The 19,824-nt window shown below is 42.2% G+C and overlaps 1 protein-coding gene across 1 annotated transcript in view; it reads left to right on the forward strand.

The window, feature by feature from the left end:
* Nucleotides 1-383: 383 nt before the first annotated feature.
* Nucleotides 384-19,824, forward strand: part of znrf2b (zinc and ring finger 2b) — a 36,392-nt gene continuing 16,951 nt past the window's right edge. Inside the window, exons 1-2 of the mRNA XM_069702153.1 lie at nucleotides 384-1,218; nucleotides 19,627-19,722. Of these exons, the coding sequence (XP_069558254.1) occupies nucleotides 810-1,218; nucleotides 19,627-19,722 (505 nt within the window). The 5' untranslated portion in view covers nucleotides 384-809. The remainder of the gene's footprint in view (nucleotides 1,219-19,626; nucleotides 19,723-19,824) is intronic.

Genomic DNA, 19,824 nt, shown 5'->3' on the forward strand with positions numbered 1-19,824 from the left:
CAGTTGGAGAAAGTAAAATACAATCTTTATTTTTTTATTTTTTTTATGCATGCACGTCATCTGTTGTGAATACCAGTTTTGTCATTATGACTGTCAGACCTGCTGTCTGTGGTGAACAGCGCACACACCGCAGACAAAGAGAACAGACAAGATATGCAACCGGAAAATATATTAGATTATAAATTGAGATCGTGTTTGTGTCAGGTTGGTGGACTCTACATTACAGTGGGAACTTAAAACGCCGCAATGGCTTTATTTTGAAGGTCGGAGCGGAAGTCTCCGTGAGCCCAGCTAGTTTGGCGGCTGGCCTGCGCAGCGAGTCTCCTCGCTGCCGCTGATCAAACGGTTTATAGCGCAGGACTCTCTCCTCCATCACTTCCTCCTTTTAAGCAATGTGTTGTCAGGCGGGGAGGTGTGAGGAGCCCGGCTCTTCACTCCTTCACGCTGCTCACGAGCCATGGCGGAGCAGACACTGAGCACGGCGGCTCCACCGGAGCGGAGCGGACGAGGACGGATCCACGGTACCTGCAGCGCGACCTCAAATCTCCCCGACGGACACGATGGTGACGGCTGCTGAACTTTTCCTCACGTCTCCTGCTTGTGTCACAGACGGCGCGTTTAACTTTTCTCTGACTGGCATTTTGCTGATCTCGATGGGATCGTAGCGACGCAGAGTTTGTCCCCCTGCTCTTCTTCCAGGACGTCTGTCCCGTAAAGCCATCTGCCTCGGGCGGAAACCTGGCGCACTGTCCCGCAGCGGCACGCAGAGCGCCTCTTAAATATTTCAAGCCGAGCCAGTGGAGGTTAACATGGGGGCAAAGCAGAGCAGCCCGACTGCTAACGGACGGACCAGAGCATACTCCGGCTCGGACCTGCCCTCCAGCACGTCCACCAGCACCGGCAGTAACGTCGGCAGGGCTGCCGCCGGGGGCGTGAGGTTCCACGCGTCCGGGGCCACCGGGGCCACGTCCAGCACCAGCCAGCAACTCGGGGCCAGGACGAGGTCTGTGGGGGGCTCCGGGGGCTCCGGGGGCTCAGGTGCGAGACCCCAGTCCGGCATCAACATTCCGAACAGCGGCGGAGCCTACAGCTCGCCGGAGTCCGGCGGCAGCAGCCCGGAGGAGGCGGCGGACAGGGAGCGCTCCGGCGGAGGGCGCGAAGGTCCCCGGCTGATGATCGGATCATTACCAGCACACCTCTCGCCTCATCTGTTCGGAGGTAAGAGGGCACACACACACACACACACACACACACACACACACACACACACACACACACACACACACACACACACACACACACACACACACACACACACACACACAGCAGCCGCTCACTGAGCTGTGGAGACGCTGACTTTGTTTCCAGCAGCTGGGTGGAGATGGTGCAACATAGATGTTAGTGTGGACAGTTTTATTAATATGGCGGGAGCTCTTCACTAAACTATAAATCCAACACTTATCTGAGATAGAACTAGTTTTAAACTGTGGCAGGAAGCAGCGCGACCTAATGACGTGTGACTTAAGTTGAATGTTGAACAAGCGGAAGATGGGTCACGTGACAGCAGGCGCACTCCAAAGACACACGTGAACATCTGGTCAACTAAAACTAAACTTCTCAACAAGACTTTAAGAGCTGATCAGCCCCCCAAAGCTAAATAATAAACTGTGGACAACTGTGTCATTTGCTTTTCCATAGCCAGTTTTCTTTTTTAAAGTTTGGCCTGGAACTGAATTTTGAATAATAAAATATGAAAATACATTTGGTCTAAAATACTGGACATTAAAATATCCACAATGTAAACTTAGCCTGGTTGCAAAATAAGATGAACAAAGTTAATTGTCATTTGTCCCAAAAAGGGGAAGCAGGTCTGTTTCAGTCTCAGATGTAACTCTTTGCTGCTTCTCTCTCTCTCTCTCTCTCTCGCTCGATTAAAAACTTTTGAAGTTTGGGACAAAATCAAAGAGCGAACACACCAACTGAGGATCCACATCAGTGTGAATGTACTTCCTTCCTTGGAAGCAGGTGACCTGAGGCTACTCTCTAATTGGCTGTTTAAGATTTTTTTTTTGGGGTCATGTTTGAGCTCATGGGATTGGACAGCTCTCTACTGTCTCTCCAGTCCACACCTGCTGCGGCTCAGATGGTAGAGCGGGTTGGTGGTTGCATCTCAAGTTCGCACGCTGAAGTGTCCTTGAGCATGACGCTGAACCCGTGACGCTGAACCCGCGGCTGCTGTGTTGTCTTTGGTGTGTGAAAGTGAATGTGAATGTGCAGACCGTTGACCCACCGTACCTCAGCGTTCCCACCACAGACTGCAGACAAAGATGGACGACGTGACGGTTTCTCCAGAAGTGAAGCTGGATATGTCAGAAATGGTTGTTGCTCATCAGAGTCTGCAGTTGTGTCTGTGGGGGGTGGAAATGTAGAAAACTTAAATCCCAACCAATCTACGGGAGGAAAAGTACTAAAGTAAGTACTAAAAGTAAAAGAGTATCATGTTTAACGATTGATCCATTATAGTAGAGCTGAAAAAATTCATCCTCTAGTGAACTGACAGAATGATAATCGACATCAATTTCAGTTCATAGTTTTCATAATTTTTTCAGCCAAAATCCCAAACATTTTTTAAAAGCTTTCAAAATGTGAGAAGTTTCTACTCTTATTTGTCAAATAGCCGTAAACTGATGATTGATGTCACCTTTATAAACGTATGTCATATTTTTTTCAGGTTTCATCGAAAAATGACTGACAGATTATTTAATGATGAAAATAATTATTTGCAGCCATAGAACATATTGTTAGAAATGAACTAAGACGTAATCACAAAATTAAGGAACAATATAAATAATGGACATTTATTTCAGTTTGCACTTGGTAAATATCATCCTTATGATTTCACACTATGACCATTAAACAGACATTAAAATCCATTCGAATTGAACGCCTCAACTATAACTTTGCTTAAATGATAATAATAATCCAGATATAAATTTCCGCAGTTTAAATGAGGAGTATGCGGTCAGACAGTACCGCTGTTTGAAGCAGCTGTGTTAAGAGGTGGAGATGGTGTCGCTGGCCGCTGAGCGAACAGCACCAGCCGAGGTTGTCCAATCAGGAGGCAGAGCTGCTTGTCCCTCTCCAATCATCAGTGCAGGTGAGGAGCGGCGGAGTATTGTCCACCTGTTGCTTGATAATCCCTCTTTGCTCTGGAGTTCCTTTAAACGGATTCACATGTTGGTGCAGAGCACAGAAAATGTGTCCGCTTCCATCAGCTCTTAGAGAGAAAACAAACTCCCTGAGGCCGTTTGAAGAAGAAGACAAAAGATTCATTTGAGACATATTTCCCTTCTTCTGTGGAGTGAGTGAATAATCACGAGGAATATTCCCTCTTTATTGCACCAGAACAACAATACGTTGTCTGTCATGATGGTGACAGCGTTCATTGTTCAACGTTCATATTTCTTACTCCATTTCTTGATAAATAGCTGATGTAATAATAAAACACTCATATTCACTGTAGCCGTTGAAACAAATAAAACCAATACAACAAAAACGACCTGAAGGAAAATCAGTCGGCTCTGTGATAAAAGTGTGTTTTAAGAAGAGATTTCAAAGAAGTCCCAGACATCAGTCTGATGTCTCCAGGCGGTCCCGGGGACCCCGACTGCAGTCGCTCTGATAAAAGATCTCTGCCTGAGGATCTCCGTCTGCACACCGTATGAGCTCAGAAATACAGAAAGGCTACGAGGAGCCTGAGGAATTAAGATGATAAGATATAAAATACGTTGTGGTCACACCTCTTTGTTCGGATTAAAGATCCTCGCAGCTCGTCTGTTCAGTCTGAAGTCGATCAATAGGTCGATCAACAGGTCGATCAATAGGTTTTGATTCAGGCAGGTGGAAAAGCTGCTGCAGTGATGGTGGTGTATAAAATATCTTTAAAACTGATTTTGAACTAATTATTAGAGGAACGGTAGAAACATGGTTGCACAAGCTTTGTGTGCTGCTCAAAACCTAAATGATAATTCCAGTTTATTTCAGCCATTGGTGTGGATATTGTGGGTCATGCTTACTTTGCACTCTCCACTTCTGTTGTAGAGATTCAAGGCTGCAAGGAGTCACACAAATACGTGAATATTGGGGCGAATAGTGAGAGCTCCATACAGCTTTCCAGAAATCCAATTTTTTTTATGAATCATTTCAAACACTTGTTTTCACTCTGAACAAACGTAAACACAGAAATTAGCCACCTGAGATGTTCATTTTGCTCCTCGGGATCTTCGTCTGGGACGACTCACCTGTTATGTTAAGTTCTGCCGGCAGCCACAGCTAAAGAGATTTCTACCAGACATTGTAGTGATTTATCAAAGTAGGTCTATACGGTTAAAAAAAACCATTGTTATCTTCTTTGTCAGGATGATCATTGATGCTAATCTGAAGTGTATAATTTAAGTCATCAGTGTTTTGTTTCTACATTTGGTCTAAATCTTTCAGGGTTTCCTTGAATCTCTCACTATTTCTGAGGATGGACTCTTTGCTGTTGTTTGTTCATAACTTTCAGACAGTTGGACTAAAAGGATTTTTTTTTTTTTTAATGTGAACAGATGAATGTGGGACGTCAGACGCACTCCGTTAAATAAAGAATGAGGTGATAAAATGATTTGATTCCTATCAAACTGTGATTTAAAGTGAGCATAAAGGATTATTATTCGGCAGAACTGATTGTTGCTGCTAAGTAACACATCTCCTATTACAAGTTAAATTGTTTTAAAATGAATGATTTTAACACATGTTGAGCTTTGATGAATGTGCTGATGAAACCAGTAGATTCAGAATTAAAGCTGAGGTAAACAGCTTTATCACTGCAGTTGCTTTACAATTTGCTTTACACATTCACACACCATCCAGAGCAACTTGTGGTTCATTGTCTTGCCCAAGGACACTTCAGCATGTGGACAGGAGAACTCGGGGATCAAACTACCAACCTTCTCATTAGTGGAAAACCTTGGGGGAGCAGACAGAGCTCAGTTTGCAGTTCTTCCAGATGATTTTTGGGGAGATGAAACATCATCTATAGAAATGTTTCATCAAAGCTCCACATTGAATAGTTGTAGGTCCACAGCTGGGAATACTCTCATCCATGGTGGCCACAGACTGTTTATAAGTGTTCGTAGTTTCCGGCTCTGAAAAATGAGGCCGATGCAGAAGTGCCTTAAACTGCAATACCACCGAGTGCCACTAGAGGTTGGCTCCAAAGAGCCTCCAGCTTCATAGACTCTTATTAAACTAGTCTCATAAAATTCTCATTCAATACAATTTCAAGTTATTTACAAGTTATTTCCGTGTTGTTAGTTAACGTCACTCCATCTGAAAATAATCCCGTCATTAATTAGAAAATAAACTTCAAAAAGATGTGTTTTGGGGGGGCGTGTCTGTCTGAATGACAGGCGTGTGGTGCAGTCAGGTTACAGCTATCGGTGGGCGGGACATAGTATCGTCAGGTTTCCAATCAGATCAGTCAGATGCACCGCTGGCTCCTCCCCAGCTCGTCCTAATATGGTCACTTCCTGCTCCAAACCGCTCCGAACTAGCAAGATGGTGACGGACAGAATCTGAACTGGAGGATTCATAACGGCCGATAACAGATCAACGGGTGAACTCACTGATGGTTCCAGCTAGACGGCCACATGGGGATGTTTCAAGTCTGGCAACAACAAGTCATTATTTGCAGTAGAAATGTTCCCTCCTCATGCAGCAGAAGAGCAGTGGTCTGCCTCCGTCCTCTCAGTCTCCTCTTCCATTTGATCTGTTTTGTCCGTCTCCTCGTTGTCTGGAAAGTTTAGGTGGAGAGTACAAAGTCAGCATGATTCAAAGAACCACAATATCCATATTATTAGGAAATATGTCAGAAAAACTATTAAACATTCAAACATCCTTTCCCATGAAATATTAACTAAATGAAAGAATTCATGAGGTTCGAAATCCATCTTTTAATTTACAACTGTTCACTTTTTGTTCGGTTTCTAAAGGACCTCAAATCTACCTTGACATGAAAAAAAAACATCTGCAATATATTCACAGAAAGTTTCAGTCTGTCAATCCTGTCGATCCAGTTGTACTAAGTGTTGTTGTGTCTTCATCATTCTGTTCTAATAATGTCATCACAACATTGTATGCGTGCAAGCGAGTGTATTTACTGAAACACACACACACACACACACACACACACACACACACACACACACACACACACACACACACACACACACACACACACACACACACACACACGTCAGGTTGTTAATGTGAGTGTCGGTAAGCAGACAGCAGCTCAATGATTAACTGGACTCGCTCACTGTCCTTCCTCTCTGACGGCTGCGTGAATGAATCCATTTAAAGCTGTTAGCGGGTGGAGGGTTGTTCTCTTTGTTAACACCGTCGGTTCTTAGTTTACAGAACGGCCTGATGACAACACAGCAGCTTTCGACCCAACAACCAAGTACAGGCTCAGTTTGTTCTCTGAAGAATTACAGCTTTAGCTTCCCTGCTGCACCAAATCAGTTCATTTGCAGCCCGATTAACAAACATCATAACATTGCCTGTATTTCATTGACAGAACAAGAGATGGCTGCTTTCATTTTATAGTGACAAAAAGGTTTTTTAAAGTTCCTCTCCTGCCGTTGAATAAATTCCCAAAACGCTCATATCTGTTCATCAAAATGACATATTTAGCCGTTTTCTTTCCAAACAAGTAATCCCTGACTACCTAAAGATGGTTTAGATGTAACAAGGCGCCTTCGCCTTCATTCAGTACAGAAAAAGCTCTAAATATGGAAAGCTGCATCCCTCAGGTTGAAGGGACCGGTTCCTGGGGTGTGTTGTGCTGAATACCGGACTTTGGTACTTTTATGGCACCGAGAGAATTCCTTCATTATCTATGAAAAAAAACACCTTGTCATTCAAGACCAAACTTTAATACTGAGGCTTCACCCAAATACGTTTAGGTTTTAAAACACATAACTTGTAATGTTTATGCAGGATTCAATCTTTTTAGCCACACTTTTTTTCCCCATGCTCATCATCAACATTAACCTTTTGTTACGAGACCCAAATTCACTGCGAACTTTTGGGTGTGGCCACGCACCTTCATCAAAGAAGAAAACTGACGCTGTGAGCAATAGTCTGTCAGCACCAGGCTTCCTCTACGTGGACGGGGCGTCCACATAGATAAACTCAGTTTCAACTTAAATCTTACAATAACACACCTTAGTTCGCTCTTTTCAAACTCAGTTTTGGCCATATACCCTTTCTGATGTGCGTGTGCTGCATTGATTGGAGGCTTCTCTGTGTGGCGCTGACTAGTTAGCATCCACTGATAGCATGTGAGGCATTAAGGGAACATTGGTAAATTGTAGTATCTAGCAATAGCTTCCATGTGAGCCGTTTAGGCGATCTGAAATTGGTATCGAGAGAAAGTATCGTTCAAGAACAACCAGCATTGTCATCTCCATTTTTTGGAAAGCTACCGGGCTCTAGGAATGTGACATACGAAAGCTTGTCTTTCTGAATCTGTATCAGGACACTGCACCTGTGTGGTATGCTTTATAACCACTTGGCCAACAGAGAATTGGGATCATTAAGAGGTTCGTCAGGCTCATGTCGTGTCCAGATCTCAGCCCAACAAAACACCTCACTGCACATTTTCCTGCTCACTTAAGCGAGCTGTACTGAAGCTGCAGGTAGCAGCAGTAATACATAGAATACATATAAAGAAAATTCAAAATCACAGAAAGTAACTCAGTGGAACATTTAGCAGCTAAACAGGCTGATATTTGTCTGGAGTTTTTCCCCCAGGTGGCCGAAACCTTTAACACCCACAGGAACAAATTTAATCACAAATTTATAGCTTTAATAAAGAGCAACAAAACAAAATAAAGAAAGAGTTTTATCGTTTCATTTCGCTCTGGATTGGAATTTTCGGGTAAATGTTTCATAGCTGAAACCAACATATTTTGTCTGGATGCATTCATCAGGATGTTGAAGTGAAATACAAACGCAGACATTTACTCTATTGTTGTTGATCTAATGTAAAAAAAAAAAAAAAAAAAAAAAAAGTCCTTTTGTTTTTAATCTGCCTTGACAGATCATTTTCATCTGCTTCCTGTCTGTCATCACACCTATATAATGATTTATGCCATTTCTTGGGGTTCTTACAGCTCAGTGAAGACTTCCAGCTGAAACATGTTGGTATCAGCCTTATAATATTAAATCATTTTGATTCTACCTTATAACATTACGTTTGCCCGCCAGTAGCACACACCTCTTGTGTTATATGCCCCCAACCTTGATACCAGCTGCTTGACATTGAAACTATAGATACATAAATTCATCAGCTTGTTGGGGTTTTGGCTTCGCAGTCCAAGTCTTCAGTACATCTGAAAAGAAAAAGGCCTTTCTAGTCCTCCAGGGAAACGTACAGATAACACAAACAGCATGCTGATTCAGGTACATACACCCAACACTGGATAAACTCTGAACTTCCTCACATTATAGAGTCAAACCTTATCATATAGACCCACTAAAAACCCTGGAAACGGTCAACACTGGATGTGGGCCACGGTAAAAAGCCTGGAACCTTTATTTTCCAGTTTTGTGTGGAGTTTCCGTCCCTGCATGGGATCTGTTATCTGTAATACATCTTAAAATGGAAATTCTTCCTCGTTATCAGTGTCATGATGCTCCCAATCACAGAGTTGGATAACAGCCCAGTTTTGCCAAATGGACACCAACTTCAGATTTGTGTGCTCAGAGTGGACTGTGCTGAAGTTTAGAAGTTGGATTTAAGGACCTTTGAGGGACTTTTTATTGTTGCAATCAATGATTTTCCATCTGAATGTCACCTGTGCTGCTGCCGCCTCCCGTTTCTCTGCAGAAAGTAATTATAGTGGATTCAAAGGTCTTGAGTGTTGCGCAGGCTTGTAGATTCTCTGAAGCGTATTCTGTATCATTTTACAGTGATTGGAACACCAGCTGCAATCTATTGTAATAAACATTTCATTTATAGCAAGCTGTAATTCATACAACTGATATTTGATTAGCTGCGAAGACATTGTTTTTGTAATTTTACGTAGGTGGATGCTCGGGGTGTCCCATATCATATCGTTCACTATTGTGAACTACGCAGCGGAATCATGACATTCGTACCTAATGACATACATTTGCAGCTTATCGGACAACAAGCGTGGCTGAGAGCCGCTGGATTCTGCAGGTTTTCAGCAGAGTGAGTTTCATCTACGGTCGCGATGTTTGTCCTCCGTCCCTCCTCTGTCCTCCTCTGTCCCTCCTCTGTCCTCCTCTGTCCTCTCTGTTTCACACCGGGAAGCTCCGCCCCCTTTCACACACACGGAGCAGCAGACGCTCCGGTGAACTTCTCCACTCGTTACGTTACAAGAGTGCAACAAAAGCCCAAAACTACGTTATTAATGAGCAAAACCCTCGATCATAAACTCGATCAAATCCGACCCCGACATCTCTGAATGTGTCGACAGCGGTGAGGAAGTAGTTGGAAGCTCTGCTGCTGATGGTCGTCGTCCTGACGGAGCAGCAGCTCTCCTGCATCGCTGCACCTCCAGATCCTCCTCAGCGCTGTTCACAGGATCTCAATCTCACTTTGAGTTACTGCTGTTTACAAGCTAAAGAACTAACAGGTCATTTTTGGTGGTTTTAATGAATATTTGAAGCCATAACGTTACGTTTACGCTGGCATATAATCTATTACACTTATTTTGTTCAAATTTTGTTATTAAAATTAAAAATCACGTATTTGTCTCTATTTTGTCGCGTCGTCAAGAATATCGTTATCGCAAAAATGACGCACGTTTTTGTGAGCGCTGGTCTGTCTGCACGCCGATTTCTCCGCGGACATGACCAGAGGATGAACTTCAAATTTTGTGTCAAACTCTGGAAATCGGAGAGAGAACAGAGAAACTTAAAATGCTTCAGGTGTTGTTGCATCAAAATGAGTTCACACATTGCACAACGCAGAAAGAAACGAGTTCAATTAGTGTCCGCCGAAGCTAACAGCTAGCCTCAACGAGCCTGAGTGAAGTTTGGTTTTTACTCGTGTTTTCTAGTTCTTGTTAAATTGATGTGCTGATTTTCCTTCCAAAAATGATCCCGCAGCATAACATTTTGATCACATGACCTGCAGTCATGACATCCCGATCGTGTTTTGGAAATGAGTTTGTTCCTGAATTTAGAAGTAAATCCAACCTGCACGTGTTTCTTTAACTGCGTCTGTTGTGGTCGTGATGTAACGGGGACGTTGAGAACTGAAGCTGGCAGAACTCGCCTCTCTAGCAAAGAACAACACGACAGGACAAAGTGCATTATTCCACCAGCGCCACACAGCCGCAGTGCGTTTGACCCGGGGTCAAACAGAACCATCTGTCTGCTACTGGACAACACCGAGACGAGGTCCAGGCTCACGGTGAAGCTGCAGACAACATCGATGAATTTAACGAAGGTTCTGTTTGAGGTTAATCATTTGCTAAATGCCTTACGAAGTGTGCCAGAAGCAATAAGAGGCTTGGCTCCATGACACTGAGGAAGAGCACGGTGGAAAAATACCGCTTCGCCTGTTAAATTATTAACAACATAGTATAACCCACACTGGGTTTCTGCCGTGACTGGATACTAACATGTGGCTTCCACTGTTTTCACATGCAATAGCTGAAATGGTTGAAGAAAAAAAAAAAACAAATTCAGATATATCGACGAGTGGATGGTGTCAGTTTTGAGTAATGTTGCAGGTTTGATGTCGACAGCAGCGGCAGCAGGTGTTTTCTATTTTTGCTTCGAACCGCTTGCGTCATGCGTGAAGAACAGACGAGGCTCACCACAGCAGCGAGGTGTGATACGGGCATGACTCTCGCGTCTCACGCTGCCGGCGTGCAAGCTCTATCTTTACACGCTCTGCAACCACCACACACACACACACACACACACACTGAATTATGACTGATGACAAGGACAGATACAAGAGATCATTTCTGCCCACTGCAATAAGACTGTACAATAACTCACCTCTGGCAAAATCCATCACAACAATAACACCGCTGTCTGTTGTCTGTTTTTCTTGGTTGTTTAAATATAAAAAAATATATATAAAAATTTTGCACTATTGTTGAGTTAGTTTTAATTTAATTATTCTATTTTATTCTATTTTATTGTATATACTGTGCATTTTTATATTTAATATTTTTTTTACTGTTATTTTATTTGTTTCCTGTATCTATAAATGCTGCTGTAGCGAAAGAATTTCCCCCTGGGGATTAATAAAGTAACTATCTATCTATCTATCTATCTATCTATCTATCTATCTATCTATCTATCTATCTATCTATCTATCTATCTATCTATCTATCTATCTATCTATCTATCTATCTATCTATCTATCTATCTATCTATCTATCTATCTATCTATCTATCTATCTATCTATCTATCTATCTATCTATCTATCTATCTATCTATCTATCTATCTATCTGTCTGTCTGTCTGTCTGTCTGTCTGTCTGTCTATCTACTCATGAGATGGTGATCACATTTTTAGTCATCTCCAGTCAGTATGAGAGACACCTATTAATACACTGTTGTGAATGGTGAAGCTAGAAACCGAGCTGGAGGCCAAAAGAGAGTCGACCTCACCCGGAAACACATTTGTGAATTTGGTGCATTGGCGCTGTAATTATTTAAGGTGGATTTGAAGTCACATCTATAATTTTCCGTGACTCTGTGTGCAGTGTTGGTGATTGGAGCTCACCTCCTGCCTGAATTCACCACCTTCCCGGTCACACGCAAGCAGCAACCAGCAGTGACGTCACCTGTTGGTTTGTGAACGTTATGAATCCTCCAGTTCAGATTCTGTCCGTCACCATCTTCCTAGTTCGGAGCGGTTTGGAGCAGGAAGTGACCATATTTGGACGAGCTGGGGGAGGAGCCAGCGGTGCATCTGACTGATCTGATTGGAAACCTGTCAATACTACGTCCCGCCCACCGATAGTTGTAACCTGACTGCACCACAGGCCTGTCAATCAAACAGACACGCCCCCAAAAACACATATTTTTGAAGCTTATTTTCTAATTAATGAAGGATCATTTTCAGATGGACCTCCAGAAAACTAATTAGCTAATTTGACTAACAACACTGAGATAACTCATGGAGAAATTGTATTGACTGAGAATGTTATGAGAGAAGTTGAATGGGAGTTTATGGAGCCAGAGGATATTTGGCGCTAACCTCTAGTGGCACTCAGTGGTATTGCAGCTTAAGGCACTTCCTCGTCAGCCTCATATTTCAGAGCCAGAAGCTACAAACACTTTTAGATACAGTCTGTGGTCGCTCACCTTTTGTGAAGCAGAAGGCAAAATGAGATATATCCTGATTTTAACAGAAGAATATTCATCTTCAGCTGCCAGGTTTCATAAATCAATGATGAGAAGTGGAAACAGCTTTATATTGAATTTTTAGGGAATCCTAACAGCTCTGTGGTGACTTCAGGGAGCTCCTTGCAGGATATTTGTCAGAAAAACACCAATTTAAAAACTAAATATTTCACATCAACATGAAGCAACACAAACCAACATTGAGCTATTACAAGCTGTGTCTATCTGTGATAGGAATGATAGGCTTAAGGGTTTTATTTTATGTTGGATGGTTTGGGATTTCTTCACATTTTTATTAACAGACAATAATCAGTTTGTTTGACTGTGACATGCAGGCATGCGATCGTTGCAGGACAGTGGTACCGTTGAAAGTCAGATGAGAGGCTTTTGTCTCTATAATAATCGAAGGTATCCTCTGCACACACACTACATCGTCATACATACAGGGACAAACAGATCTCATTTCTTTTCATAGATGTATTTTGAATTTCCCAATCAGATTACGGTAATCAAATTGTGACATTTCTTTGTCAATAGTTGATGAAGGATATTAAAGACAAAAATAGTTTGTAATTTCGACTTTGTGTATTTTTCCCAACAGTAGCTGCATTATTTGATTCCTTTTGAAGAAAGTCAGCAGAAGGCTGTTTCTGCTCCATGAAGCTGGCTGAAGGATTTCATCTGGTTAAAGTCAGACTGGAGCTGGCGAAGAAACCAGAGACAGATTTTTATTATTGTGCAAAGACTCAGTGATCTGAATCCTCCTACTGATCATAATATTATTGTGTCTGAGTGGAGAAACTTCCAGCAGGTCAGTGTGATGTTTCTGGAGATCCTGCAGCAGAGCTGAGCCACAGTGGTGTTAGTGTCTGAATCAGACTGGATTAGCTCAAATCTACCTTGATGAGATCAACCAGCAGCTTCTTAACCTGCGTCGCTGATCTCTGCTGCTGAGAGCCTTCAGTTGAAAACGGCAGCGGATGTATGTTGGTGTCTCGCTGCGGGACGTGACGTCAGCTGCGGGACGTGACGTCAGCTGCAGGTTTCTGACAGGACGTGGTGGAGCTCGGATTTGGTTAACTGGACTTTACTTTATTCCACCCATCTGACCAATCAATGCATGGAGGACTCATTATCTGTTCTGGAAAGTCACAAAAACGCTTTGACTTGTAATAATTCCAGTTTCAGATATCCACAATGGAATTTTGACCAGCTTGCAAACAGACAGTTAAACAAATTGAAGATATTTTTAACCGATTAAAAGTTTTGTTTTGTCAGAATTTAAACAAAGATATATGGAATTTACATTTCGGATTTACAGAACTGAACAGTACATTGGTTTCTATATACAACGCACGGGGCAATTCTTATTATCAGAATGTAATGATGGATATCTTAATTGGACTTTTGACGGGATGTAATTGTATCATGGACATCTGCAAGATGAATTGTGTCAGTCTACTAAGTGAACAATGAGAACAGTGACATCATTTCAGATATCCAAGAAGAAATTTGACCAGTTAAGATGTTTGTAGATATCCTAAACTGTTATTGTTACTAGTAAAAATGTAATTGCAGTTATGATGTTTACGATTGTCTCATTATTATTGATGGCTGCTCAAAATACACTTTTAGACATCCAGAGTGCAATTATTGATTTTGTGTTCGAACCAAGCAGCAACCAGCAGTGACGTCACCTGTTGGATTGTGAACGGCCGTTATGAAGCCTCTGTGGTATTGCAGTTTAAAGGACTTCTGCGTCGGCCTCATTTTTCAGAGCCGGAAGCTACAAACGCTTTTATATAGTCTGTGGTCACTCACCTTTTTTGAAGCAGTTTCTCCCCAATGTCAGTCCAAAAACCAAGAAGGCAGAATGAGATGTATCCTGATTTTAACAGAAGAATATTCATCTTCAGCTGCCAGGTTTCATAAATCAATGATGAGAAGTTGAAACAGCTTTATATTGAATTTTTAGGGAATCCTAACAGCTCTGTGGTGACTTCAGGGAGCTCCTTGCAGGATATTTATCAGAAAAACACCAATTTCAAAACTAAATATTTCACATGAATATGAAGCAACACAAACCAACATTGAGCTATTACAAGCTGTGCTGGGAATGATAGGCATAAGGAGTGTGTGTGTGTGTGTGTGTGTGTGTGTGTGTGTGTGTGTGTGTGTGTGTGTGTGTGTGTGTGTGTGTGTGTGTGTGTGTGTGTGTGTGTAATGCTAATATTTACTGAGGGGGGACAGACAGACGGAGACTGACGCAGGTGGAAGACGGCGTTTCATCATTCATCCGACTTACACCCAGTTTTCCAGAAGCTGAAAGCACATCTTTTTATACTCGTCTTGCTGCTGGCCTCCAGCCTCTCCAGCCGACCCTCAGTGGTCTCCGCCATCGACTCTACCATCTTCCCATATTCATGGAAGGAAAATGTCATCAATCAATTTTAACAGCAAAACCAAAATCCATTCATGATTACAGGCATGTTAAAGACATGTTACCTCAAACCGATCTTTATTCAAGGGTTTCATTTGACTGATGGTGTATAGATTTGAGATTGGAGGAAGTCAAACATCTACATCCAGTTTGGCACACGCACAAACTAATAATGGGAAGTACTGATGGAAAAAAAATTCCCCTCGGGGATTAATAAAGTAAATACCTACCTACCTACCTACTGCCTGAAAATATTCATAGTATCCACATTTCTTTTTTTCTGCCTTGTGACAAGAACTTCAGTTTCCTGTTCAGTCAGACTGTCAGCACATGTGGCGTGGGAGAACGCTGCAGAAACACTGAGGTGATTGAGTCGTGATGGGTGTATCTCTGAAGGAGCTCCTTCTCTCGGCCAGTTCTCAACTTGAGAATATGCCGACCCGTGTAAAAAGCTGAGTGATGAAGCGGTGGTGATCGTGGATGTGCTGATCGGCATTTGTGTTTGTGCATGACACAGCGAGCTGGAGGAGTGAAGTTCAGCCAGGCCAGTGGAATGATCAGTGAACTGATCAATGAAATGATGATTTATAAATCCCATTTAATAGCGTGGAGTGCAGGATGTGCTGATTCAGGGGCTGCGGGAGAGCTGAATTAAGGACGTTGGATAATGAACTGGGAGCCCCGGGATGCTGTCCAAAAAGCAGATTAGATGGAAGCAGTGATGTGGAGCTCGTACAGTCACAAGTGTGAAGGCTTCTGGTGAACAGTGTGTGTTTTCAAACTAAAGCCAAGTTGTTGGCTCACAGCTTGTTCTGGAGAACCTGGTCTTTGTCAGCAAAGAGAACACAACGAAGGAGAAATAAAGGATTCTGGTTCTCGACTCATTTTATACACCTCCAGATTTGTGTCTTTCATGTAAGACGATCTTAATGGTAATTCGAACCGTGGATTAATACACAAAGAAGTGAGACCTAACAAACATAACCGGCATCTGTTATTATACAACTAAAGGACTCATAGTTATTGTGGAAGGAGAATCCCTCCAGACATCTGAAAGTCTTCAGCTCTGTGACGGTGCATTGATGGTGCTAAAAGTCAAGTGATATTTGTTTTTGTCTTTGCAGGATACTTTTTTGTTGTTCTTGAGACATGAATAATTTGTTCTGATTAATGATGTGTTAGAAATAATGTTTTGATTTTGCAAAACTAAATGCATTGGTTTCTAAATGTTTATCTGTATTTCCAAACCACACTGTGTTTGTTCGTGAATCACAGGTTGTTGGTTTTTCATGTTTTGGCTTTAAAGTGAATCGTCGGGCCTCGACGGCATCACTTTGGTTCGGGCTCCGATTTTTTTGCTCATTCCATTAGGTTAGAGAGGGTTGAGCTCTGCGCTGCGGTAGACAAATGAGCTGTCAGTCTCATGTGTCAGAAATGACGGATTCATTCAATATCATTCAATATTTCACCTGAAGATCTCCTAAATTTCCTGTTTGATTCCAATGATTGTTTTATCGGACGGCTCACAGCAGGCTGCTTCCTTCACACAATGATTGATTGTTTGGTCTGCGCTCACCCCGATCCCACCTCTCCTTCATCCACCTCCATCAAAGACACACTAACACAAAGATGTTGTTAAATTTTAAAGAGGAGAAATTTGAGGAATCAAGAAGAAGAAAACAACAGAAAACGTATATAAAAGCTTGATGGTTTTGTAGACGTCAGCAGCGGTCTTCCCATTGTTTCAGCATAGCGTTATTCATTTAAACCGCTTAATTTAAAGTTTGGAGTTGTTTCATACGCAGCTGGGAGGACTGTTTACTGGTGAGAGGTCTGATTTATATGTACACATGTTGTTGTGGCGCCACAGAGCAGATTATCCACCGCATACAGCAGAGAACATACAAAGCTCTGAACCTAAAGAGCCATTATACTGTCTGAGACCAATCCGGCTTAGTTAATCCTGCAGGGTTCAATCTTCTTCACCAAAACAAAGCACCTTAAGAAGGAGAACAAAGTCCTACAATGCTTAAAAAAATGTTGTGCAGCCTGTTTTTAGAAACTAAACGAATCCAGCTTGCTTGGAGCCAAACGAGGAAGAACCTGAAACTTTAGATGTTGAGTTTTTAGTTTCGTAGGAGAAAGTGTTCAGACAGTTTCCTCAAACAGCAGCACATGTGATGCTGAAAACAAAAACGGTGACAAGTGGCATTTGAAGGTTTTCCTTCGACAACAGGTTTTAATCTTCCTCTTTTGTTTTGCCTCTTTTTAGTGAAACCAGCAGAAGGATGTATTCCTGTCTGGAGGCAAGCTTTTATCAGGGCATGATGATGATGATGATGATGATGATGATATGTTTGTGTGTTTTAAATGGAGATGAACTTCCACGTTTTAAATAAATTACCTCTTCATCTAAACATTTCCACCTCTCTTCAGTGTTGTTTTGGGAATTCCTGAGTTCGGAGCGTCGGTGCCTGAAGGCAGCAGACGTTTCAGATCGTGTGACTTTGTTGTCTGAATTCACTATTTGTGTTCACTGGATGTTAATCTTTCGACAGCAGCAGTTTGCTGCTGGGCAATACAAATATATACAGATATACAAAGATATACATGTCTCCAGGGTCAGATATAACACTGGTGTTGTTCATGTGTTTGTATTCCAGCCTTTGTGAGTTGTATCCAGAGACTTAATGTGACCAGCAGCAGGTAGGACCTCAGACCGACATGCAGCTGTTTAATTCACAGAGAGAGCGTCTCATTCAGTTTACTGGATGAGTCATCGCAGCCTCGTGAGAGTCGTGCAGAGCTGGAATTCATCCTCTTCTCTCCTTCAAATAAACACACCTATACTGAACATCCCTCACTGTCAGCAGATGGCCAGGAGATCTGCCTGTGTGTGTGTGTGTGTGTGTTGTGATTCACTTAAATAGGTCAGACGAGCAGCGGAGAGCATGTTTGTAGCTGCACTAATCTATTCATCCAATCAGTATCACACCATGTGCACCGTGGTAGGGAGCTCCACACACAGCTCACATTCACACACCGCTGACGACGTCGGTCACCTGTCGGGATGTGTGACTCTCGGCACCCTGCTGCAGGAATGTTTTGCCAACAGCTGGTGGAGGAGGATACGCTGAAGATAATCTGTGACAAAGGTCACAGTGATGTCAGGAGGCTGCAGGATTTTTTGTGACAACGTAACTGTGATGGAAACTGATACAAAGGGATGATGACACGCTGAGTTGTAACTGTAAATATTCAGGGAGCATCCTGTTTGGAGTTTTGTTCATGGAATTATCTGTGACCTCTCCTGTGAATAAATCTGTTTTCACTGATGTAATGTAATATTGATTAATCCTTTTACCAGCACTTCTTTAATATGAACAAAAGCTGGATTTCTGGCCTGTCGTGAATGGTGTAGTGTTTTGTAGTGATGCTCCAGGAGGTTTTAAATGGTTTGCTGACTAAAACTGTTCTAAAATCTGAATCCTTAAAGCTCCACTTTGATTTTCTTGTAATAGTAAACATAAAGGGATTTCCTCAGGTGTCTGGTGGGCTTCAGCAGCAGTGTGTGTGTGTGTGTGTGTGTGTGTGTGTGTGTGTGTGTGTGTGTGTGTGTGTGTGTGTGTGTGTGTGTGTGTGTGTGTGTGTGTGTGTGTGTGTGTGTGTGTGTGTGTGTGCGTGCGTGTGAGAAAAACACACCATCTGCGATTATAAAAACAAGTTACCAACTGGTAGAGCAGAATCTATACAATTTTATAGTTTTTATGATTCTAGCAACTTGTTACGTGTTAAAACCAAACCGGTCCAGCTAGCCGCCGCTAGGATTTTAAGTGCCCGACTCTCCGTGGTGTTACGGTACGGGTGCTCAGAGAGACAAAAAAGAACCAAAAGAGGCTCGACTTCACCAAATGAATCCCATTTAATGTAATGAGTAAAAACAACATTATATTACATATTATATGAAATTAGATTCCAATTATATATTCCCATTGAGAAGGCGGAGTGATATTTCTACTGATGATCAGGGTGTGATGTCATGATGATTTGAGCACATTCCTGGGACTTCTGGTATGTTTCTGCCTCTGTGCTGAAGATTTTCTCAGATTCTGCCTCCTGAAGACTGCATGTAACCTAACAGCAGTTCTCCTCAGCTCGAAATGGCTTTTTACGATCTGTCTGTTGGTTCTCTGTAAACTTCAGTCTCATCAACCTTGTTTCTAGTTTTAGAAAATAAAAAAACACTTCTAAAACTTTAATTCACTACCGGCCAGCTTCCTTCTGACCAACCACAGTACTGAAAGTAAAAAGATCCCCTCCACCCTCACAGTAAATCCAGGACACCTCAAACAATCCATTTTTTGTTTGATGCATTTTGTAATGATGAACCTTTAATATTTGGAAAGCTTTAAGAGACCCTACGCCGAGCTGCACACATTAATATGTGTAGCTCAGTGTAACATGGAACAGGCTCAGTCCTCTGAGAAACAGTAAACTGTACATTTACAATAAAACTACTGTTGTTTACAGAATGCAAAAGAGATGAAACACATGAAGTCATTGATTGAGGCTGCGAAGAAATATGAAGAGCATCACCTTGATGTACTGAACAAACTTAACTTGAAATGAAAAACTCCTCAGTAGTGCTGAGGAGTGAAGAAAAGTCAAAGTGTTTGTAACTTGATTGTTTTTCCTCGTAGTCCACCTCTTGTTCATTGTGTTTTTTTTTTGTCTTCCAGGCTTCAAGTGCCCCGTGTGCTCCAAGTTTGTGTCCTCAGATGAGATGGATCTTCACCTGGTTCTGTGTTTAACCAAACCCAGAGTGACCTACAATGGTAGGACTCCTTCCTTTCTGACTAACCTTACAGAGTGTGTGAGAAATATATGTAGCAGCAGCACAATAATCCCAAATACAACTATAATATACATCCATTTAA

This window comes from Brachyistius frenatus, unplaced genomic scaffold, assembly GCF_029030835.1.
Source record: "Brachyistius frenatus isolate BFR_SWC_R1_liver_20210118 unplaced genomic scaffold, ASM2903083v1 Contig_40, whole genome shotgun sequence".
Classification (NCBI taxonomy): domain Eukaryota; kingdom Metazoa; phylum Chordata; class Actinopteri; family Embiotocidae; genus Brachyistius; species Brachyistius frenatus.